We start from the raw sequence: 25,722 nt of genomic DNA on the forward strand, positions 1-25,722 counted from the left end.
GAGACTGCGGATTCTTGTCCCAAGTGATGAGAATCTCCCGTTGAATGGACCTCGTATGGCACTGCGCAAACTGGACCGCCTGGAAGGTTGACACCATCAGGCACCCGCATACAAGTTCGGAAGGACAACCATCTGCTGGTCAGCAGGAGGCGAACTGCAACCTGCAGTGTCTGAAGTTTGTCCAGGGTCAGCCCCAGATAGTCTAGGTTCTAGGTTCGTAGAAAGGACCAAGGCTGACTGTCAAGATTCAAAATCTAGCCAAACTTCTTCAGAGTTCGTATGGTGATCTCCAGGTTTTCCGCCAGCGCAGCAGAAGGCTCTGCTCGCAGAGGAGAGCATACAGCCCAGGACCGTGATCCCCCAACACTTTAGTGAAGAGCCGGGGAGCTGAGGTGAGACCAAATGGTAATGCCACAAACTGATAATGTTCCTCTCCCACTGCAAAGCGGGGGATGCATTGGTGACCGACACATATTGGAATGTGAAGGTAGGTATCTTTGAGGTCTATGGAGGCAAGAAAATCCCCAATGCAGGGAAGCCAACACTGTGCGAATGGACTCCATCCTGAACTTCTACACCCGCACAAAGCAGTTCAGCGTCTTGAGGTTCAGGATTGGACGCACCTTGCCCTCCTTCTTGGGAACTGTAAACAGGATGAGTAAAACCCCTGAAAATGTTCCGCAATCGAAACTGGGACAATCGCCCCTCTCGACTTGCCAGACCAACTTCGCTTGGATCCATTAGAGGAAGCCACCGAGGGCTTCGATCCCTTGTCAGTCGATCCCGAGGGACGAAAAAAAAAAAAAAAAAAAACTTTTATGAGACGAAAAGGAGGGCCCACATCTGCAACGAGGATCTGTGCCCTTAGTAGCTTGTGGAAGAAAGGTACTCTTCCCCCACTGTGAGACCCTTAATGATGTCATCCAGGGTAGCTCAAAACAGGTGATCTCCTTAAAAAGGAAGAATAGCCAGGGCTTTTTTAGAAGTCTGGTCCGCAGACCAGCAATTTAGCCAAAGAACACACTGAAGGATCACTGCTGAAACAGAGAGCCTAGCCACTAGGGGCACTGCATCCAAAGATGCAGCACAGAAACTGTAGCCCCTGGACCATTTGGTCCGCCATCTCAGCAAGGGCAGGTGGGAGTTGTTCTCCATCCAGGTCACGGCGTAAAAGCTTAGCCCACTCAGTCAGAGTTTGCAACACCAGGACAATGGTGAACACTAGCCTCAATGCCGAGCCAGCCAGCGTGAACATATTGCGGGCCACAGCCTCCGCCTTTGTTGTCAGCCGGGTCCTTAAAGGCCGTAGACTCTTCAACCGGAATCATGGTTGCTTTGTTTAACCTGGAAAACGGAAGAGTCCACCACCGGTGGAACAGACCACTTTTTGAAAAGGGACTCTTCATAGGGGTATTGCCTAGCAAACCGCTTAGGGACCCCAAGGGGATCGACCTCACTCTCTTTCGCAACAATTCTGTCAAATCAGGCGGGGACAGGGGAGCACCTTTTGCCGCTCTAGGTTTATTGTGAGTGCCAAAGGGAACCTGTGCCCCTATCGCAGTCGCAGCTGCGTCCCCCATCTTTAGAGGCTCACAAAGAAATACAATCAGTGCGTCCACCACCGCCTTTTTGCGTGCGGTTGCAGATGTGGAGGAATCATCCTCATTATCTGAGTATTCAGGGCGCGTGGTTGCAGACCCATCAGGGTGACCCACATCTGCAGCGGCCGAATCAGATTTAGGATCTGATGAGACAGACAAAACAGAGGAAGGCGGGGGCGTTTTTTCGCCAGCTACTTTGGCATGGATGTTATCAAAAAAATAGAACGCACCACAGCGCTGCCCCTTCCAAGGGAAGCACCAAGCTGTCCGCATGGTCCAATAGGTAACAAGCCAAAGCCTACATTTTTGTGGAGGCCCAGCCGCAAGTGCATGAATCCCAGCCAATAGGGCCAGCGGAGAAAGAGCTAACCTCGTTGGGGCCGCCTGCACAACGGAGGCACCCGACTCAGCCATATGGCCTAAATTTTGTGGTCGCCCAGCCCCTGGGCACGAGCCCCAGCAGGGCTGACCACACAGGGGAAGTTGAGGGGAGGGCAGGCGCCCAAACGGTGAGTAGTGGCTTCAGCTACCCTCACTGGGGCCGCCTCACATAGCTCCCGACCAGTAGGCCGCAAAACCGCAGCCTAAATTTTCAGCCTGATCCAGCCGCGTGAGGTGTGGACCCACGGATACAAAACCATCCAATCCCCCAGCTCAACAACAGCAGCAGGGAACCCAGAGGACATCCCTGCCCTATTCACCAACCCTCAGGGTGGCGGGGAATCCTGCTCAACCCCCTGTTGCACACCAGGAAAAAAACCCGGCCAGCAGCAACCCCAACAAGCCCCCCTTAACAGCATGTAGCAAAAGCCAGCTCATAACCTCACCCAAGGAGGGGGGGGGGGGGAGAGCTGGCAGACCCACAGTAGTCACCAAAATTTAGAGGGGCTGGGGGGTCTGGAGGGGAACCCAGGGGTCCTACCATCCCAGGGAGGGGCCCACATCCACCCCAAGACCCTCCAGGGAAGAGGGGGGACAGCTACTTACCATACCATGGAAACAGGGTGGGCACTGCTCCAGACAATGTGATATGGAAATACTCGCGCCAAGTGGTGTAAAATAATGTCTGTGGGAAGCTGCAATGTAATCAGGTGCACTAAAAATTAGTGATCTAGGATTGTGAACAGAAAAAGGCTTACTGCGCTACCCTTTTAACTAGTGAACAGCTCTTAGTATGGGTTGTTAGTTAACAAAGTGCAGTATGGTGAATAAAAATAAATATAAATAAGTAGGTAAGTATGGATCACTCCAAACTCAAATGTAAAGTGCAATAATGCCCATATGAAATAAAATAAAATAAATGCAATAACAATATAAATATCAAAGAATGGTGCAACAACAGCATTAATATAAATAATATGACTTAAATAGTGACAGTCCGTTTAGCGTGACTAAAGTGCAAAGTGCTGGATAAAAAGTCTCTTTGTGCAGATTTCAAACGGTGGTGACTCCTGTGACCCTCTGATCACCCTCCAGTGCTCGAAGGTAAGGTATCCCACTTACCAGATATGGTGGATTCTTATGGCGTACGCCAAAAAGAATCTATAAGCGCTTGTGTGTTTCTCCTAACCTCGGATGGTCCGGTTCTGTGTTTGGCCCATAAGTACTCGGGATAAACAAGAAAGAGAAATGCTCCTCATAGTGTAGAAAGGTAACGACCTTTATTGCTCGAACACATGCATATAAACACACTCTTCATGTAAAAAACACATCCAATAAAAGTCCTTAAAAACTGTGATAAAAGAACTCCAGAAACTCTTGTGCAAAAATCGCAAAGGAAAACCGTGATAGGTCACAGCAAAAAGTGTGGGGTACCCATAAGGATACTAGTACCGCTGCTGAGCTTCCATAGTGCCTCGCGGCACGGTATGTCTGGACGCTGTGTGAACACCGCTGGGTTCGCCGTACCCGGAAGTGGTGTGGCGGCGTGCGGTCCAACGATAGCTCAGAGCGAGGCAGCGTGCGTACCAAGTTGGTACGCACGCTGCCTCGCTCTGAGCTATCGTTGGACCGCACGCCGCCACACCACTTCCGGGTACGGCGAACCCAGCGGTGTTCACACAGCGTCCAGACATACCGTGCCACGAGGCACTATGGAAGCTCAGCAGCGGTACTAGTATCCTTATGGGTACCCCACACTTTTTGCTGTGACCTATCACGGTTTTCCTTTGCGATTTTTGCACAAGAGTTTCTGGAGTTCTTTTATCACAGTTTTTAAGGACTTTTATTGGATGTGTTTTTTACATGAAGAGTGTGTTTATATGCATGTGTTCGAGCAATAAAGGTCGTTACCTTTCTACACTATGAGGAGCATTTCTCTTTCTTGTTTATCCCGAGTACTTATGGGCCAAACACAGAACCGGACCATCCGAGGTTAGGAGAAACACACAAGCGCTTATAGATTCTTTTTGGCGTACGCCATAAGAATCCACCATATCTGGTAAGTGGGATACCTTACCTTCGAGCACTGGAGGGTGATCAGAGGGTCACAGGAGTCACCACCGTTTGAAATCTGCACAAAGAGACTTTTTATCCAGCACTTTGCACTTTAGTCACGCTAAACGGACTGTCACTATTTAAGTCATATTATTTATATTAATGCTGTTGTTGCACCATTCTTTGATATTTATATTGTTATTGCATTTATTTTATTTTATTTTATTTCATATGGGCATTATTTCACTTTACATTTGAGTTTGGAGTGATCCATACTTACCTACTTATTTATATTTATTTTTATTCACCATACTGCACTTTGTTAACTAACAACCCATACTAAGAGCTGTTCACTAGTTAAAAGGGTAGCGCAGTAAGCCTTTTTCTGTTCACTGCTCCAGACAGACCACCACTCCATCGGATTAGGGGGGCAGTCAGCCAGGAGGAACACTGTGGCGCAGGCCGTGGCCAGGTCGTATGCGCCCCCCACGTTTAACTCGCAGGTCAGCCCCCGCCCTGAATTTTTTTCTGCCTAGTGTCCTACCCCTGTAGGGGGCAGTATAACCCAATAGTTAAGAATACCAGAAGCTGTGTCAGAGACATCTGTTACTTGTCGGTACTTGTTCATATTCAGTTATGTTTTTATAATAAACAAATACATTCATTACTCCATAGTAGTGACTATTGCGTGCACCTCATTCAAAGTCCCATCTGGCCACTCTTTTTTTTTTTGCAATTGAATTAGGGATGGAGGTGCACAGAATTGCTAGTGTCAGACCATTCCCCCTTTCCTTCTTAGAGGGGTGGGTGCTCTGTCTGTCAATGAACATCAGAGAAAAGGATTTTACAGTAAGACAAAAAATTCTAAATTGTGTACGAATACTGCGCTATGGATGTATGATGTTTACCCTCAATCCAAAATGCTGCTGTTCAAAAGTAATTAAAAATTACAAAAAAGCACAAATCAGAATATATAAAGTGACTGGTGCCAAAATTCTTGTGTAGTTGGGTGAAAACTACAATATTGCAAATAAATAAATGAATAGTAAATTAATAAAATAATTAATCCTAATCTGAATCATAGAGTGCTGTGAAATCAAGTGCAAATACATATGCGTGATAGAAGGCAAATCAATATACCATACAATGGTGCATAAATCATTTAAATATGAATAAATAAATAAAGTTCCAAAAAAGTCCTTAAGCAAGTAGCCAGTGAAGGTGCAATGTGCTTAAGTGCTCTTTATTGTACAAGCTGGTGACAATCCGTGCCAAAAAGATAAGGTGCAATGGTGGGGGGGTCCACTCCCCCATGGATACTTCCACCTACCAGACTGCCAGTCTTGCTAGTCTTGTGGACTCCAATACCCAAACTTTCCTCAATAAGCCAAAGAATGTGGGACCATAGGAAGGAAAAAGTCAAGATAGTGTAATCCCGTTTCATAAGCTTTATTAAATAATGCAGAAAAAAAACTCACATTTCAGGAGTGATAAGATTTTAGTGAAGATACAATCTCCTATGCAGAAAGGACTTCCGGACTTGCGGTGACTGCCCGGGTTGCGCTGGTCCCGGCTGACGTTCCACCGAGACCGGAAGTGACGTAAGCTTCAAACGTGAGCCGGAAATGGCAAGTCCGGAAGTCCTTTCTGCATAAGAGATTGTATCTTCACTAAAGGCTTGCTCTCCCTCCTGAAATGTGTTTTTTTTTTGCATTACTTAATAAAGCTTATGAAACGGGATTACACTATCTTGACTTTTTCCTTCCTATGGTCCCACATTCTTTGGCTTATTGAGGAAAGATTGGGTATTGGAGTCCACAAGACTAGTCTCAAAGGAAAAGAAAAGACCCACACCGGACTAAGTGCGTTTGACCCACAGGCAATATTGCTAAGGGGTCCTGGCAGTCTGGTAAGTGGAAGTATCCACGGGGAGTGGACCCCCTCACCATTGCACCTTATCTTTTTGGCACGGATTGTCACCAGTTTGTACAATAAAGAGCATTTAAGCACATTGCACCTTCACTGGCTACTTGCTTAAGGACTTTTTTGGGACTTTTTTGGAACTTCATTTATTTATTCATATTTAAATTATTTATGCACCATTGTATGGTATATTGATTTGCCTTCTATCCCGCATATGTATTTGCACTTGATTTCACAGCACTCTATGGATTCAGATTAGGATGATTTAATTTATTAATTTGCTATTCATTTATTTATTTGCAATATTGCACAGTTTTCACCCACCTACACAAGAATTTTGGCACCGGTCACTTTATATATTCCGATTTGCGCTGTGTGTCCTTTTTTGTCAAGACAAAAATTATATTTTCTTTTTCATTCATTGACAGACACAGCTCCAGAATCTTCTTGACCATTGGGACATCCCAAAGCAGTGTCAAACATGAGGGGTGGGAAAAAACACAGCAGAAAAAAATCCCAAACGCTAAACCTAGCCAATCCGGTAACATGGAGCTAAACCAGGAGCAACTGGAGCTCACCTGAAACAACACACACCCACATAGAGGACCAGGCCTCTCAAACAGCAGCCTGCAAAACCTTGCGGCCAAAAGCAGCATTCGCAGATGCCAACACATCTATTTTGTAAAATTTTTGTGAAAGTGTGCACAGACCACCAAGTGGCCGCCTTGCAAACCTGCATCACTGACGCCTGATGGCGGAAGGCCCAGGAGGCACTAAACGCCTGTGTAGAATGCACCTTAACAGTGAAAGGAGGAACCTGACCCTTGATTGAATAGGCCTGCACTACTGTCTGTCTGATCCATCTGGAAATGGTCGCGGCAGATGAAAGCAACCTCTTGTGAGGTCCATCCGTAAGGACAAATAGGGAGTCTGATTTTCTAAATGACTCAGTAGCTGCCAGGTACACTATGATTGCCCGAACCACATCCAGAGAATGCAAGGCAATCTCCTTAGGATGCCTAGGCTTGGGACACAGGGAAGACAACACAATGTCTTCATTCAGATGGAAACCAGAGACAACGTTAGGAAGGAACGACTGACAAAGGCGAAGCACCACTTTATCTCTGTGAACCACCAAACAAGGTGAAAGACAAGACAAAGCATCCAGCTCCGACACTGTTTGTGCAGACGTAATCGCCGTCAAGAAGGCTACCTTCTGGGACAATGTAAGCAGAGGAATCTCGCAATATTTTCGAAAGGCGGTTTCTGAAGAACCGACAGTACCAAATTGAGATCCCAAGGAGGCAACTGAGACCGCACAGGTGGAGCCAAGTGGCGAACCCCCTGAACAAAGGTGCGAACCAAGGAATGTGTAGCCAAAGGATAATGAAAGAAAATCGCCAAGGCCGAAACCTGGCTCTTGATGGTACCCAAGGCCAGGCGCTGTTCCACACCTCTTTGGAGAAACGCCAAAATTCGAGCGACTGAAAAAGAACAGAGAGAAACCCGCAGAGACTCACACAATGCAAACGTACGACTTTCAGAAGCGATGGTAAATCTTCCTAGGAGGTAGATTTTCTAGCTTTTAACAGCGTGGGAAATCAGACAACCCCCTATGCTTCAGCACATGGGTTTCAACAGCCAAGCCGTTAAAGCCAGCGACTATAAAGCAGGATGGAAGATCGGCCCTTGGGTTAATAGGTTTTCTCTGGGAGGGAGTCACCAAGGGACATCGGCGACCAGCCGAACTAGATCTGCGTACCAAGACCGGCGAGGCCAGTCTGGGGCCACTAGGCTGACCGGAAATCCTTCTGCCTTTATCCTTCGCAGAAGTCTCGGCAGAAGTTTCAGAAGGGTAAAGGCGTAGATCAGATGGTACTGGCCCCAAGGAGTCACCAGTGTGTCTGTGGTGTCGGCTAGAGGATCCAGACACCTTGCCACAAATCTCTGCACCTTCCTGTAGAGGCAAGAGGCCAACAGGTCCACCTCGGGAGTTCCCCACCGGAGACACAGCTGATGAAACACCTCTGAATGAAGTAACCATTCTCCCTGTCGACCTGAGGAAATCCGCCTGCCAATTTTTCACCCCTGGAATATGCACAGCAGAGAGCTAAAACAAAACGTTCCGCCCACCTTAGAGTGCCGGCTACTTCCCCAGCCGCTAGGACACTTTTTGTGCCCCCTTGGTGATTGACATATGCCACAGCCATGGCACTGTCCGATTGAGTCCGTACCAGACACCACCAAATGGGCCAGACAAAGTCTAATCGCCCGAAGTTCCAGTACATTGGTTGGTAGTCTGGACTTCTCCAGAGTCCAAACCCCCTGAGCACATGCCATGCCCAAGACACCTCCCCACCCAGACAGGCTGGCATCTGCTGGGAGCTTCCAGTACAGGGGAAGGAAGGATTTTCCCTGTCGAAGAGCAAGGGAGTGAAGCCACCAGATCAGGGACCTCCTCGTACTCCGGCTCAGCAGAATCAGATTGTCTAGAGACTGAAGATTCTTATCCCACTTAGCAAGAATCTCTCTCTGCAGAGGTCTCGTGCGGAACTGTGCAAACGAAACCACCTCGAAGATGGACACCATCAGGCCCAGCATCCGCATGCAAGTCCTAAGAGACGACCGACTGCTGGACAACAGAAGTCAAATGGCATCCTGCAGCTTCTGGAGCTTGTTCAGCGGAAGAAACACCCTGGCTGCCGAGTCCATAGTCAGACCCAGATAGTCCAACTTAGTGGACGGAACCAGAGCAGATTTCTGGAAATTCAATGTCCAACCGAACACCTGCAGAGTGCGCACAGTGATGCCCAGTCAGAGACTCTGCTCGCAGAAGATCATCCAGGTACCCCAGTACTGCAATCCCCCGCTGTCGCAACAATGCTTAAACCGGGGCCAACACTTTCATGAATACCCAAGGAGCTGAGGCGAGACCAAATGGTAACGCCACTAATTGATAATGTTCCTCGCCCATAGCAAAGCGGAGGAGGAGCGGATGCCCGACATAAATCGGGATATGGAGGTAAGGGTCCTTGATATCGATAGAGGCCAGAAGATCCCCTTTATGAAGGGATGCCACTACTGTACGAATGGACTCCACCTGGAACTTCTGTACCCACCCAAGCGGTTCAGGGCTTGGAGGTCCAGGATTGGACGAACTTTGCCTTCCTTCCTGGGAACTGCAAACAGGTTTCAATGAAAACCCAGAAAACGTTCATCTGGGTTTAACCGGTTTAATTGGTACAATCACCCTTTGTTGTAGCAAATCTTGTACTGCCTTGAAGAGACCACACAGGCGGTCTGGGGGCAAACGCAGGTTGGAAGGGAAAAAAAAAAAAAAACTCTCTCAAGGATAAGACCGAAATTTGATCTTGTAGCCGGACCGAACCAGCTTGTGGACCCACCTGTCTTGAATAAGAGAGGTCCATGGATCTGGAAAAAAGCGAAGTCGCACCCCCCCCCCACCCACCTTAGAAAAGGTTGAGAGCGCCTCTTCAGGCAGAAGAGGGCTTGTCTGCAGGTCTGGAACGACCTGCTCTCGGCTTACCAGGCCAGGGCCTCTTGGAACCTCCGGAAGAGGCCCAGAAGGGCTGTTTGTCTAGAGATCCTAAGGGATGACAAACGGACGTCTTATGAGCCAAGAAGAATGGGCAAAGTCTGACGGGGCTCCTTGTTTTTGTTGCCTGTGAAAGGAAAGTATACTACCCCCCTGAGAAATCCTTAATGATGTCATTCAGGGCTGCTCCACACAGGTGATTCCCACAAAGGGATATCAGATAAGGCCTTCTAAGAAGTCTGGTCAGCAGACCAGCATTCAGCCAAAAACAACAGGCCGAATGACCGCTGCTGATAGATACAGCCTAAAACCAAGGGAGCCACAGCAAAAGGGAGATCACAGGAAAAAAACAACTGTAGCCCCTGGACCAACCGGTCCATCAGCTCCGCAAGAGCAGGGAAAACTACTTCCTCTCCAGGTCCCAGCATAAAAGTTTAGCCCACTCGTTAAGAGTTTGCAAAACCAGGGCAGAGTTTGCAATACCAGGGCAATAGTAAATACCGGCCTAAGTGGCGAACCAGCCACAATGAACATATGGCGGGCCAGAGCCTTTGCCCTCCCATCAGCGGGAGCTGTAAAAAGTGAGGGCTTAACAACCGGGCATAAGGTAGATTCAGGCAATCTGGAAACTGGCGAGTCCATTATAGATGGGACTGACCACTTGCAAGCGGGGAATCCTCAGAAGGACATAACCAAAACAAGTGCATTTTGGACATCCCCACTGTCTTGCGACATTCTTGTCAAGTAGCAGAAGAAGGGGAACGCCCTTGCCGCCTGTGGATACTAAAAAAAGGACTGACACCTCTGATGCAGCAACCGCAACTCCATTACATAGAAACAAACGAGCAGGTGAGGGTCATCGACTGCGATCCCGCAAGGGGACACCGACCCAGGGCCCAGGAATGGACCAACTACTGGACCCCACGAAAAAAAAAAAAAAATATGTGGGTCACATTATGAGCCCCTCCAAAGAGGCCCACATGAAAATAAAAAACCCTCTTAAAGGGGGTCGCCCGCCGTGACGTGCAGGCAAGGTACCCAGTCCGTAGCGCTAGAGGGGGTGCCCTACGCAATAATGGCGGCATGCTGTCATCAAAAGTGACCACCCCCCCACAAGGGCCCCCCTCTTTCCAGGGAAGGCGCCAAGCTGGACGCATGGCCTAGCAGGCCACAAGCAGTGGACTAAATTTTGGTGGAAGGCCTAGCCGCACAGATCTCATCCAAGGGAAGGCAAGTGGCTACAGGACACTCAAAGAGGGCCACCACCCCCCACAGAGGCACCCACTTGGCCGCATGGCCTAGCAGTTCGCAAGCTGTGGCCTAAAATCTCTGTGGGCGCCCGCCGCCTTGGCGCAAAGCCCACTGGAGCCGACCACCCAAGAACAACGAGGGAGGGGCCAAATTCCCAAACAGGGGGTGGGGGGCTTCAGCCACCCTCACTGGGGAATCCTAAACAGCGTTCAGACAGTAGGCTGCAAAGCCGCGGCCTAAACTTCCGGCCAGGTCCGGCGCGGACCAGCGGATGTGGATCCTCATAGGAACGCATTCTGCCTGCAGAGGAACAGATTTGTGATGATTTGCCTGCAGGTTTTTGCAGGAGGACCCACTACCTTTATGTTCTTTTTTTTTTTTTTCTCCTTACTTCTCTCTCTTGCTCTCCCTTACTCTCTCAATTATCCTCCCTATTCTGCCTTCCCCCCTCCTCTCCCCTTTTCTATGGGAAGGCAAGTGCAAAGATACCCCCCTTTTTTCATGGGTACCTGGTCTCTGACCATTTGTGTAGCATTGTTCCGCTCCAAGCTTCCGCTGGGCCGGCGTGGAGTGCTCCTACATGTGCCTCTCGGCGCCCTGATGTGTGTGGCGGCCTTTGGCCACTCCGCTCCTCCCCTCTTTGTCTCCATTCGCTGATGTCTCATCACTGGGAGGCGTGGATTTAAATTCAATGCCAGTAGTTGATGCAGCAGTGGCACGCCTTGCCAAAAATGTGACTCTGCCTATGGAAGATTTAATTTCCTTTAGAGATCCTTTAGACCGCCGTATTGATTTTGATCTAAAGAGAAGCTACTTGGCATCAGGCGCTGCCTGCAAGCCGGCCATTGCACTCACATCAGTGTCTAACGCCATCAGAGTTTGGACAGATAATGTGGAAACAGCCTTGCGCCAGGATGTCCCCAGGAAAGACATCATCAAGGCTCTTGAAGAACTTAAAATATCAGCAGACTCTGTCAGAGAGACCGCAATCGACACAATCCACTGCTCGGCAAGATCAATGCTTCACACAGTGATGGCTAAAAGGGCCCTTTGGCTAAAGTCTTGGACGGCTGACCTATCATCCAAACAGAATTGGTGTAGGATACCCTTTGATGGGAAAAATCTATTTGGGAAAAGATTAGACGAAGCCATCTCCAGAGTCTCAGGAGGGAAGAACGGTTTACTCCCCCAGGATAGGAAACCCAAGAGGTCTAGAGTGGTTTCCTCAAGATTCCGCCTGTCGCGCTTCAGGGACTTCAGGCAACCGAGGCAACAAAGGGAGAACAGAAGACCCTGGAGGGGCACGCAGGCCTCCTTTTTAGGGGCACGCAGAAACAAAAAACTTACAGCGCCTCAAGACTCGAAGAAGTCTTTTTGACGCCAGGAGGCTTCAGTCCCTCCGTCGGAGCCAGACTTCAACCTTTCTATCCGGTTTGGGCTGCCCGCTGTCAGGAACCTTGGGTCCTATCAACGATCAAGCTAGGGCATCATTGGGAATTCTCCCATCCCCCGCCTCAAGTTTTTCAGAGAACAAGGATCCCAGCTTCTCTGGCAAAGTCGTCGGCCCTACTGCAATTTTTGACAGAACTCCAGCTCCAGGGAGCAGTCATTCCAGTCCAATCGGCAGAACGCTATACAGGTTTTTATTCCCCACTTTTTCTGGTCAGGAAAAAGACAGGAGGATGGAGACCTGTGATAGATCTCAAGAAGCTAAATCATTACATAACACTCGAGAGCTTCAAGATGGAATCATTAAACACAATTATCCAGGTAATCCAACCAGGCGACTGGTTGATATCACTCGACCTCCAGGATGCCTATCTGCATATCCCAATCCTCCCATCCTTCCAGAAGTTCCTGAGGTTTGCAGTAGGGAGAATAAATCTACAATTCAAAGCTCTTCCGTTCGGCCTCTGCACTTCACCCCGGGTATTTACCGAGGTCCTAATATCCGTTCTCGTTCCCCTCCGGGAGAAGGGTTTGAGAGTGTTTCATTATTTGGACGACATCCTTCTCCTCGCAGACAATCCAGTACGACTCATGTCCCACAGGGAGATTCTTCTTTAGTCCCTGGAAGATTTTGGATGGCTAGTAAACCTCAAAAAGAGTCATCTATCCCCAACACAACAGATGGTCTATCTTGGGGCTTTGTTCTATACCCGGCGGGGGATGGTATCTTTACCCCCCGAGAAGAGGGACATTGTCATTCAAAAGATGTTCAAGGTCACTGAGAGTTCCCATTTGACGGCCTCCCAGTGCCTGAGCCTAGTGGGTACGATGTCATCTTGTATCCCCATGGTGCCATGGGCTCATTGGCATCTACGGTTCTTCCAGACAGGCTTCCTAGCGCAGTGGAAGAAAGAACACCTTTGCCAGAGGATCAAAATAACCACAGTAATGCGCAGGAGCCTACGCTGGTGGACAAAGAAGGGGAACCTCGAAAAGCCTCATTATCTAGGCTCGTTCTCCTGGACCATTGTTACATCAGACGCAAGGGGACACGGTTGGGGCGCCCATTGTGGGGATACAAGACTCCAAGGAAGGTGGTCTTGTTCAACCAGGGGAATAGTATCCAATGTACTGGAATTGAGAGCGGCCTTCTTAGCCCTAACATCCTAAACACCACTTCTCCAAGGACACAGAGTTCTTCTCAGGATGGACAACAGAGCGGCAGTATCTTACCTGCAGAAACGGGGGGAACACGCAGCAGATCCCTCCTTTTGGAGGTCGAACCAATAATGCTCTGGGCAGAGAGAAACCTGGTAGATCTCAGAGCGGTTTACCTCCCAGGCAAGTTCAACACAATAGCGGAATCCCTGTCCAGGAATTTTCTGCACAACGAGTGGTGTCTCCACCCACACATTTTTCTTCAGATCTCCAACCTCTGGTTTCCCCCACAACTGGATATGTTCACTACCCCGGAGAACTCAAGAATTCCCAGGTTCTTCTCTCGTCTCCCCCACCCTCAGGCGGAGGCAGTGGATGCCCTGACGTGCCCTTGGAACTTTTCCACGGCCTATGCCTTTCCTCCACGCCCGTTAATTTTGAAACTCCTCAGGAGGCTCCTCAGAGAATCAGTTCAGATCTTATGGCACTTTTCCACTGCAAGTACCGGCTAGTACCGGCTCGGCTCTACTCGGCCCTGCTTGGCCCGGTTTGCTTTTCCACTGCGGTACCGCATGTTATAGTGTCGGAACGGTTCGGTACGGTACGGTATAGGTTTGCTTTTCCACTAAAGTAGTACTAAAGTTAAGTGGGTGGGATAACAACGGGGTGGGTGGGATTCTCTGACCAATCAGTGGCTAGTAGTGACTGCATGCAAAGGATTGTGGGATATGGTACCAGTTTGGTACCTGTTGGAACCACAATCGAGTAGGTACTGTTTTTTCAGAGCCGTACCGTACCGTACCGTTCGGTTCCATGCAGTGGAAAAGCAAACCTATACCGTACCGTACCGAACCGTTCCGACCCTATACCATGCGGTACCGTAGTGGAAAAGCACAAAAGCGTGCCGAGCCGGTACGGTTCTATGCAGTGGAAAAGCGCCATTAGCGATTCTTCCATTCTTGCCGAAGAGACCCTGGTTTCCTCTGGCAGTACGTCTCAGTGTCGGATCCCCTGTCAAGATTCCTCCTTTTCCCGATCTGCTCTCTCAGAGAGGCCTATGCCACCCGAACCCGCAGAGACTGGATCTTCATGTTTGGAGGCTGAGAGGAGGAGATTTCAATCCTTAGGATGTGCTCCCGGAGTCATTTCCACACTCTTGAAGGCTAGAAAACCCTCTACAAACACAATCTATTCCAAGATCTGGAGTAAATTTCTGTCATTTGCGACAGGACAGGATTTCAACCCTATCAGCCCTTCATCTTCCAACTTGCTATCTTTTCTCCAAACAGGATTGGATTTAGGGTTAGGTCTAAGTTCCCTGAAGGTACAATTCGCTGCGATCTCAGCAGCAACCAATAAAAAATGGGCGGAAGATCCTTTGGTGGTCACTTTCTTTAAAGGGGTACGAAAGATCCGCCCTCCCGTTAGACACCCTTTTCCTCAGTGGGATCTATCTCTAGTTCAGGAGGTTCTTTCCGGATCCCCCTTTGCCCCTGTGGAGCAGGCAACCTTATGAAATGTGACCCTACAAACAGTCTTTCTTGTGGCCATCACTTCTGGAAAGCGAATTTCCGAGCTACATGCCTTAGGGATAGGCGAGGAGCATATTACCTTTTTTCCTGATAGGGTTGAGCTTCGTCCATTGCGAGGCTTCATCCCCTAAGTGTCATCCTCAAGCCATCTTCTTGAACCTTGGGCACTACCAGTTCTGTTGGACCCAGAGTCAAACACCCATCATAATCTGGACATCTCCAGAGTTATTCAGGCTTACTTAGGGGCAACAGAATCTTTCAGATCCTCAGAAAGGCTGTTCATCGTTCCCTTTGGAAGAAACAGAGGCAAGGAGGCTACCAGCAGGACTCTGTCATCCTGGATAATCAAGTTAATCCAAAAGGCCTACAAGATCAGGGGCTTGGTTCCTCCTTCTCAAGTGAGGGCTCATTCAACCAGGGCGGTTTAAGCTTCTTGGGCAGCAAGGGCTAATGTGTCTTTGGAGACGGTTTGCAGGGCCGCCTGATGGCCTTCTCAACACACGTTCTTCAAGCACTACCGTATCGATTCTGGGTCACTCACAACTGTTGAATTTGGAAGAAGAACGATTCAATCGGCGATGTCCTTTTCCAATAAAAGATTTACTTATTTGGCATTACCCACCCTTGTTATGCTAGTTATTTATCATTGGTATGCTGCCATGGAGGCACCAGGAAAACTGAAAATTGTATCATACTTACCGTAATTTTCCTTTCCTGGTGCCTATCCATGGCAGCATATGATCCCACCCACAGTATTCTATATCACAGAGAATGCTGGGACAGGGGATTAGTCCTTAATTTATGCTATTTACTAGTCCTAAAGGAGTAGTAGAGGCGGAGCTCTATCATTGGTATGCTGCCATGGATAGGCACCAGGAAAGGAAAATAAATACAGCTTTCACCTACAGCACTGTTTCTGTTTGTATTGCTACACCCGACAATTTCTGCATAGTATAACATGGTGTTTGACTGTACAAGAAGTATGAACTAGCCCTCAAAATTCCCTAACAGGTCAGCTGCTCTCCCTTGAGTGGAGAATGGATTTTATATGTATAGTTTTGGTCAACTACCATGTATACTCTGGGCTTAGAACATAGCCCCTTTGGGATGAAGATTTTATATGTGCAATGCCAATTGTTTATACTAAATAAAAGAGCTGCTTTTTATTTTGATTGAAGAACTCGGTATCACTTTTGTTGGATTCTACAGTGCTGCACGCATTACATATCTGCAAATACATGCATTTGCCTGAAGAACAGACAAACATTTGATGTGGCTTTCTGTGGTTGATTATCCTGAATGGGAACCAATTTGCTTAAATGAACAGCATGTCCTGTAAAGGCTTATAAAAATTCTGCACATGAGCTCCAGAACAACGAACTGGCAATGTTATATATAAACAATACTGCTCCAGCAAGCTTGACAAAGGGTTGTCACATACACAAATATGTTGATGTGTTTTATATACTAGCAGTGTTTTACTTTCAGTCCAGCCATGATGCATCTCACATAATAACATAGATGGAGTACACTCCCCTGGTTAAGTGACCTTCTGTAGCTTCAAGCTAATCAGCATGAATCGGTTCTATGCCCTTCCAAACCTCTTATACTTCAGAAATTAGGATGAAAGCAAAATTAAATCTTGCATACAAAATATTACTTGTGTCCCCACAAACATTGAGTCAGCAGAAAAAAATGTGTCTTTTCCTTTAAATTCCTAAATATATTGTGGCCTGGATTGATAAACATTGCCGTTTCTGATTTTGACATTGGCACAAAATATTTCCCAGGTGCTCACCAAATAAGTCAAGGAGCCTGTTAACAACCAACTATACTCCAAAGCCAGTAACACAACCTATACATACAACTTGCTATGTTACAACATAAAAGTATGATAGGCATAAACAAGAGGATCACAGCCACCAGCAAACAGGTGCACATATAGTGTTGGGCACAGTATGTATCTATGAACATGAAAGAACTTGACAGGTAGCATTATAAACAAAATTTCTTGTTAGCTGGAGCCCCCATTTATGCTTCACGATTTGTTCGTAACAGTACACCCTGAATATGGGTGTAACATGTTACAAAAGGTGAACATATCCTTTAAAACTTTTCTCCTTACAAGTGTGATACTGCTGCTTAATACAACACTCAAGTTTGCCACTAACTAAATGAGGGATCTCTGCCAGCTTTGTAATAAGCCAGCCTTTCTCAACCTTTTCAACACAGTAGAACCCTTGAAATAACTTTCTGATCTCAGGGAACTCCTGCTTAAAATTGTACATACAACATTAGTGTGATGGTCAGTGGGAAGAATGTTCCTTACACTTGGTCATTGGGAAGCATTACCCCCTTACAGATGGTTAAAAAGGATCATTGATGTTAGTAGGAACTTATATAAGAGACAGAAATTGCTCGGTCCTCAAGGTACCCCTAGCAACCTCTGGAGGAACCCTGGTTGAAAAACCCTGTAATAATCATATTGACTGCAGAATTAGGCAAATGCTGCCTTTTTTATTTACTTCAGGGACGTGAACCATGAACAGTTCACTGACCTAGAAAATCCACATTTTTTTTTTTTTTGTTGAAAAAACTTTAATGCCTAGGGTATATTTTTTTTTTTTTCTGCAATGCAAATTTTCTTACAAAGTAGAAAAAGACCAATGGTTTTACATTACCCTTCAACATCAGGATCTTCTTCCTCTTCATCTTGAATTTCAGCATCTTCTTCATCAGTTTCATCATCAAACAACATGAATGAGTGATTCTCATTGTAATGCAACTTTTAGCAGGAAAAAAAGGAAACAAGAAATGAAAGTTAATCCACTACAGTATGTATGACATCATTGGGGGAAAAAAAAGTTTTTATTGAATCTGCTGTACAGTAGACTGTGGCAATCTGTTTATGAAAACTTATTACTAATACACCTTTATATTTGGTTTTTACCTCTAGACTTGGCAATTGTATACACTGGTCAATGCTTCTGTCTACTTTACTGTTTATGTCAATCACAATAAATGCCGACTCGCATAAAAAAAAAAAAGAAGGAAGAGGTCTGCACCCAACGCTGGCTCGTGCAGACTGACAGCTCTGTTTCATAGCTGCCACTTAACAATCAAACTAATAACTACGGAGCGGTCTGTCAGTGGGAGCCAGTGTCGGGTGTGACGCAGGTCGGCGGAGAGGCGTTCATACTCATTCACATGGGGAAGTGGTCGGGATCTGGAGGTCCCCTTTTTAAGAGGGGCTTCCCGATTTCGATCAGTCACCCCGCCTGCACCCCCCACAACTACCGGGCCAGGGTTATGGGGAGGAGGCCCTTGTCCTCAAACATTGGGATAAGGTGCTTTTGGGGTATGAGAAACCCCCCTACCCCAAAGCACCTTTCCTATGTTGAGGTCATGTGACCTGGTATGGTTTGGGGGGGGGAGGGGGCACACCTGCCCCCTTTCCTGGCCTATATGGTCAGATAACGGTCTGTTATAGATATAAATAAAGGAAAAACAGCATGGGGTTTCCCTTAAGATCTGTACCAGACCAGAAATCCCTGGTATGGACTGGCGGGGCGGGACCCCACGCAGTTTTTTACATTCAGCTGTCAGCGGGGAATCCCGCTAACAGCTGCTGAATCATCGGTTGTTAAAGATGCGTGTTCTTAACTGGACCATGTTATTTACTGGAGAGGAGAAAAAAAAAAACGCTGGACACTGGCACTTAGCAGCATTTAAGAGCCTGTAAGAGCATTCAGCGTTTTTTTCTGATGGAAAATCACTCTCAAAAACGGAAACCAGAAGGGTTTTTTCTTCTGCTCCTAAACGCTAAGCTTAAAAATGGATTTTTGTAAAATCTTACCGTAAAATCCTTTTCTCTTAGCTCATTGACAGACGTAGTCCTCGGTGATACACCACCTTCGGGTTATGTTGCCTCCACAGGAGCAGGACTAGACAGGAAATTAAAAAGCTCTGGCCACACCCCAGGGGCAGTCCCAGAGGGTATATCCTCTCTCTCTCTGCCTCAGCAAATCAGTTATGTGAAAAAGCAGTCTTTAGAGATTTTAACCCAACCCAACTCAAAAACAGAGGGGCGGGGACTACGTCTGTCAATGAGCTAAGAGAAAAGGATTTTACGGTAAGATTTTACAAAAATCCATTTTTCTCTAGCGCTCATTGACAGACGTAGTCCTCGGTGATACACCACCTTCGGGACGTCCCAGAGCAGTATCACAAATGAGGGGTGGGAAAATGGAAATCAAATCCCAATCTAGAAGGCCCAACCGGTGCCAACTAGAAGTTTACAATGCTCATCCTTAATGATGAGACTCAACAAAAAAGAGAAAAAAATTTTTTTTTTTCAAACAGAAAAAAACCCTCGAGGTAGACCACCGGTCTCCTCAAATTGCGGCCTGCAAAACCTTGCGGCCAAATGAGGCATCCGCCGATGCCGTCACATCAATTTTATAGAATTTTGTAAAGGTATGTACTGACGACCAGGTGGCCGCCTTACATACCTGGACCACTGACGCCTGATGGCGAAGGGCCCAGGAAGTACTGAGCGCTCGAGTGGAGTGCGCCCTAACAAGGAACGGAGGACTCTGACCCTTAATAGAATAAGCCTGTACCACCGTTTGTCTAATCCATTTGGCAATGGTCGCGGCAGATGCAGGCAAACCCTTTCTGGGGCCATCCGTGATCACAAAAAGTGAATCCGTCTTACGGAATGATTCCGTAGCTTTCAGGTATACCCTGATTGCCCGAACCACATCTAAGGAATGCAACGCATGTTCCCGATGATGCTTGGGCTGAGGACACAAGGAAGGTAGTACAATATCTTCATTCAGATGAAAATCTGAAACCACCTTGGGAAGAAAAGATGGCTTAGGATGAAGTACTACCTTATCCCTATGAATCACTAGGTATGGGGACTGGCATGATAATGCAGCCAGTTCTGACACCCTGCGAGCAGAAGTAATAGCCACCAAGAAGGCCACCTTCTGGGATAAAGTAAGCAAGGGAATCTCCCTGATGTTTTCAAAGGGAGGTTTCTGTAGAACCGACAAAACCAAATTAAGATCCCAGGGCGGTAAGGGCGCGCGGACTGGAGGAGCCAGGTGCCGCACCCCCTGGATGAAATTCCGCACCAAGGACTTGGTAGCTAAAGGTTTCTGAAAGAAGATTGCTAATGCTGAAACTTGACCCTTGATGGTGCTCAAGGCTAGCTTCTGCTCAACCCCCTGTTGCAAAAAGGCCAATATTCGAGTCACCGAATAGGTACGTGGAGGAAATCCTAAAGATTCGCACCACGCAATATAAGTTTTCCATGTGTGATAATAGACTTTGCTGGAAGTCGCTTTCCTTGCTTTAATAAGGGTAGGAATGACTGAAGCTGACAAACCTCTGTCCTTCAGTACTTGGGTCTCAATGGCCAGGCCATTAAACCCAGCGACTGTAAAGCATGATGGTAAATTGGTCCTTGAGACCACAGACACTCCCTGAGAGGAAGTTCTCACGGAACGTCTACGACTAACATGTCCAAGTCGGCCAGGCCGGCTTGAGGAGGCCAGCCTAGAATTTCTAGGACCACTGGCGCTGATTGGATCTGAACCAGGCGTCCCTAGAGGTATCTGGCCCCGACCATCCCAGAAAGTCTGGTCGTTTTCTGTTCCCACACATTTATCAGATACCTGATAGTTATCAGGAAAGGTGATCTTTTCTGGTTGAACCTCAGGGACCGAAGTCACCCGACTAGAGGCTACTTGGCCTATCTGGTCAACCAGATCCGATTCCTGTGAGGTATCGGGACTAATCTTAGGAAAAGGTAAAGGAAAAGATCTATTCAGGGAACGGTAATTACCGCTTCCTGTAGTACTTAAATGTTGGAAGGGAAGAATCGCACCGGTAGTAGTGGTTGATGCTCGATCTAATGTCCTGAATACCGGTGAAAACGTCCCCCCACCCTGAAACCGGGTGGGGGCGCACCTTCAGGCTGTGTACTCCTTTGCTTCGGGTTTGGCTGGGTTGGTCCTTTGCTTGTCCGACCAGCCCTTCTTGAACCCTCCTGGAGGAGTCTTGCCTTTCCCGCTAGTACCAGCGGGCGCCCTTTATGGGCGGTAAAGAAAGGTCCTCGCTTGTTGCGAGGTCCCTTAGCTTTAGCAGCCTGTGGCAAAAAAGTGCTCTTGCCCCCAGTGGCATCCTTAATGATTTCATCTAGGTTGGCCCCAAATAGACGATTCCCCTGAAAGGGGAGATTTGTCAAGGTCTTCTTGGAACCTAGGTCAGCTGACCAGCATTTTAACCACAGCACACGTCTGAGGATCACCGCTGTCTTAGATGCATGCCCTAATAAGGGAGTAGTGTCCAAGGCTGCATCACAGATAAACTGTAGCCCTTGTATAATCTGTTCCATCAAATCAGATGTCTCCTGGGGAATATCTTTTCCCCTAAGATCTTGGCGTACCATTTTCGCCCATTCCGTAAGTGTCTGGGAAACTAGACCAATAACAATTACTGGTCTAAAAGCTGACCCTATCAGAGAGAAGATGGTGCGGGACTCTGCTTCCATCTTTCGATCCACCGGATCCTTAAAGGACGAAGTGTCCTCCACTGGAATAACCGTGGCTTTATTCAGCCTGGAAATAGGCGGATCCACGACTGGTGGTACCGTCCATTTCTTAATGATGGATTCCTCAAACGGATAGCGTCTAGCAATACGCTTGGAAATAGTAAAGGTACGTTTTAGAATGCTCCCATTCTCCTTTAATCTGATTACCAAAACATTTAGGTACAGGAAAAGCCTTCATCGTCTTGATGGGCTTATTAGTACCAAAAGGAATCTCTGTTTCAGTTGCCTCTGCCGGTAAAGCCTCAAGTTTTAAGGTTTCCTGCACTGCCACAACTAGTGCGTCCACCAATGCTTCTTCCTGAATAATAGCAGGAGAAGAAGCGTCCTCCTCACTGTCTGAGGGGGCTTTACCTGGGGTAACAGCCCTTGCAGAGGAACCTGCAACTGCCGTGACCACCTCTGAATCTGAGTCAGAGGTGTCAGATGGTATAGGGGTAGGCGGGGGTCGCTTCCTTGACCCCCGTCCCTGACAGGCCGCCTCCACCCGAGCCACCATAGACTCCAAAATTGCTGTAAATGACTCTATACTCTGTGCACCGGCGGGTCCCGTGGCCCCCTCGAGGGAAACAGGTGGGGGAATATGTGTGGCAGGGTCCATGATAACTCCAGTTACTTCCTGGATAATATAATTCAAAAATAAAACTTTTCTTTTTTTTTTTTTTTTTTTTTTTCGACCCCCAGCGCCACAAAAGCCCCTTAGTGTTACCTGCTAGGGATCCCTATCGATCGAGAGAGAGAGAGATAGACCCCCAGGCTCACCACTTGATGCTCAGAGTTTAACTGCAACAGGTTACAGCGCTGTCTTAACAAACAGGAAGTCTTTTGGCTGGCTGCCCAGGAAGAAAGGAGGCGGCTCCGCCCCTCTGTACGCCTTCCGACGCCTCCCCCAAGCTCCACGAGGTGTTTGGATCACCTCAAACATGGCCGCCCCCATGCTGGAGACACGAGGCTACGCCAAAATGGCGGCTCGTGCGATCCAGCAAAAAAAATGGCGGCGGCCCGTACTGAATAGCGGTGTGCTGCAGGGCACACAACACTCTCACTGCATGGGGATATGGCGTGGTTGGCGGTACCGGCCCTGGCGGACCGCATGGCCGTTCGGGAGGCCTGCTAATAGCTGGAGATCTGATTAGGAAGTCAGTCTACATGTCCGTGGCTTCTGACTGGTAGGTAGCTTATTCTTAACCCATAAGATTCCCAGAATGCCACAGATTACATCTTTAAAACATGTATACAATTAGATTGTTAGCTCCCAAACCAAGCCTCCTGGCTTTTTGCACACATAAAATCACACTCAAAATAGGAGGATCTGTGTCATGTTGTAGGATAGAAAGGGACTCTATCTTACCATACAGAGAGGGGCCCGCGTTCACCACAAAACCCGTCAGGGGGAAAGGGGGAACATACTACTCACCATACCGGAACCAGGCGGGCACCAACTCCTGACAGTACCCCTCTCCACCGGGGCGGGAGGGCTGTCGACCGATACGGACGCCGTGACTCATGGTCTTTGGCGTTTCAGCGAGACGTTTAACTCGCGTGGACAGTCCTTTAATGGGACTTTGTCGCGGCCGACCCAGCGCGGAGCTATGGCCTGCACGCGCTCGTAGGCTGAACTGGGGTGACCACCGGATCTCAACATCCAGCCCGTCGCCCAGTTCAGCTTTCTTGCTTGAAGATCTCACAGGAACACTGGAGAAAAAAGCTGTCTAAAAAAATCCTTTAAGAAAAAATTCTTGCCAGGACCTAAGATCCCAGCAAGGTGTCTAGGTCCTTACTCCTAACTAGACAGAAAATAACTGATTTGCTGAGGCAGAGAGAGAGAGGATATACCCTCTGGGACTGCCCCTGGGGTGTGGCCAGAGCTTTTTAATTTCCTGTCTAGTCCTGCTCCTGTGGAGGCAACATAACCCGAAGGTGGTGTATCACCGAGGACTACGTCTGTCAATGAGCGCTAGAGAAAAAACAATTCTAGACTATGAAGTGTGGATAGGATAACATTAGTTCCTTCAAGAGACATAAAAATAAAAAAATGCTAAACTCACCTAGGAGCAGAATTTTTTTTTAGCTAGTGCATGGAGCCTGAAGCTGCAATTCCAGTTTGAGCATCTGAAGCTAAGTTTTGTGTTGGTAAACTATGGGCTTAAGGTGCAGGACTTGTGCAGGACTTGGAAAAGTTTAACGTAATCTTGTACTCCATGTTATCACTGCTTGAAAGCACATGTCCGCAGTGCTCAATATTAGCTTTATTAGACAGAAATCATCTTCAATGCCCCTCTCTAAATTACTTTCACCTTGTCAATGGGTCAATGTTTCTGGCTTTAAGCCCTGAAAAACAGGCTATATACATCTGAAAGAAGGTTGCGTTTGCCAAGCCACATAAATCACCCTTGTGTTTATGCAACTACGTGAATGTTCTACTTTTTTGTGCATGTGTTTTCTTTAGGTTCTCCTTTTTTTTTTGAGATGCAAACTGTCCAAGTGTCCACAAAGTTTAACAAACTTCCTGTCACTGTGGAAAGAATGCAGAGGTAGGCATGTCTAAGGATTTGGCAGACTGAGTTACAGGAACTGCAGGTGTACAGGGAGTCCAAGTTGGAAGGTCTTGACATGGAAGTCATGGGAGCAGAGAAATTAAAAGGATGTTTCTTAATAGAGAGGGAAGAGATTTTGCAGTCTTTTCTTAGGTTTCTTCCAGTAAGGACGTGGGTTTGAAGCTGGCCCCTTAAAGGTCATGTGGATCAAAGGCTTTTTACATAAAAGTCCAGACCTTTAGCCAAAGTGCAATACGCAAAATGTACTGACATAATACACATATGAGAAATAAGATAGGAGGCTTCCAGCAAACAGTTATAGCTGAACTTTTAATGGTATAGCAGTCTGATCCACGTGTTCTAAAAGCAAGGGATAAACCCTCGTAGCAGTTAGATCTATTTTAAGTAATTTTGACCAGTCAGCCGTGATTTGACAAAGTAAGGTCAGCTAGAGACAAAACCTGCAAGTGACAACAACACAGCTTCAGAAAGTGCTTTCAACCACTTATAGGTTGGGTTCTTAAAGAGAAGTATATCCTCTACAAGAACAGTAAGAACTTTGAGAAGGCAGGACACTGCCAGATCCACAATGGGAATCGACCATTTATGCACAACATACTCTGCAATCAGATACAAGACATTTGGGGGAATCAATCTTCTTATCAGGAGGTTTCCAATCTCCAAAACAAAATAGTTAAAAAAGAGGTTGCAAAGGGAAGGGCTTAGTGGCATTAGGCATTTTAAATGAACCCAGATGGAAGACAGCAATGGCAGAAGCAAAAGGCTGATCTAGAATGATGCACACTCCTTAGTAGTAAGCTCATCAAGCAAAGACTAGAGTCTAGGCTTGTGACGGTATCAGATTTTCATGCTGCGATTAATTGATTAAGGTTTTGCCACGGTATACGGTATTATCACGGTATTCTATTATTAAATTTAAATTATTAAATTTCCACCTCACTTCAATTTCATTGCTGAATTTAGGGGCTTTGGTTCACTTATGCACATTATTATATAGTCAGTCAGTACAGACTCTGTGAACCAGGCCTAAAATAGGTCATCAAGCAGTGTCTGGCCTAACTGGTGATAACTGGTTCTGGCGCTCGGCTCCGATCCGATGGCCTGGTCATTAAGAGGGCAAATCCTTGTGGTCAAGAAGTGGTTAAACCTGAAGGAGGTGTTGTTTATAAATTACTTTACTATTGCTTTAGGCCTGGTTCACATGTATGCGGGTTGGTGGTTCACATTTGCACAGGCATAGCAGCCCATTGATTTGAATGGGCTGCTATGCCCTCATTTTCCGCAGAAAAAAGGTGCATGCAGCATTTTTTTAAAATTCAGTGGCCTTGAAATCCATCCTGCTTTTGCACCATGCGACTAACCTGCAGTTCCTGCTCTGGCAAGCTTTCTGCATTTTTTGTATACGTGGGCACGGCATTTAAAAATAAACAGTTTGCGTGTGCAGCAACGGCAGGTAAGTCGCATGGTGCAAAAGAAGGATGGATTTCATGGCCACTGCATTTTTTTAAATTCTGCATGCACCTTTTTTCAACTGAAAACGCAGGCATAGCAGCTCAAGCCCATTCACATCAATGGGCTGCTATGCCTGTGCAAATGTGGGCCCCCAACCCGCATACATGTGAACCAGGCCTAAAGCAAT

General features: G+C 47.3%; 2 protein-coding genes across 2 annotated transcripts in view; one reads left to right on the forward strand and one right to left on the reverse strand.

The window, feature by feature from the left end:
* IPO4 (importin 4) overlaps window positions 1–25,722 on the reverse strand; it is a 235,985-nt gene that overhangs the window by 108,284 nt on the left and 101,979 nt on the right. Inside the window, exon 19 of the mRNA XM_082243128.1 lies at window positions 17,588–17,691. Within this exon, the coding sequence (XP_082099254.1) occupies window positions 17,588–17,691 (104 nt within the window). The remainder of the gene's footprint in view (window positions 1–17,587; window positions 17,692–25,722) is intronic.
* LOC309544236 (uncharacterized protein) overlaps window positions 1–25,722 on the forward strand; it is a 110,866-nt gene that overhangs the window by 70,161 nt on the left and 14,983 nt on the right. The window lies entirely within an intron of this gene.

The sequence above is a fragment of the Pelophylax lessonae genome, assembly GCF_965119305.1.
Source record: "Pelophylax lessonae genome assembly, chromosome: 1".
NCBI classification, from domain to species: Eukaryota; Metazoa; Chordata; class Amphibia; order Anura; family Ranidae; genus Pelophylax; species Pelophylax lessonae.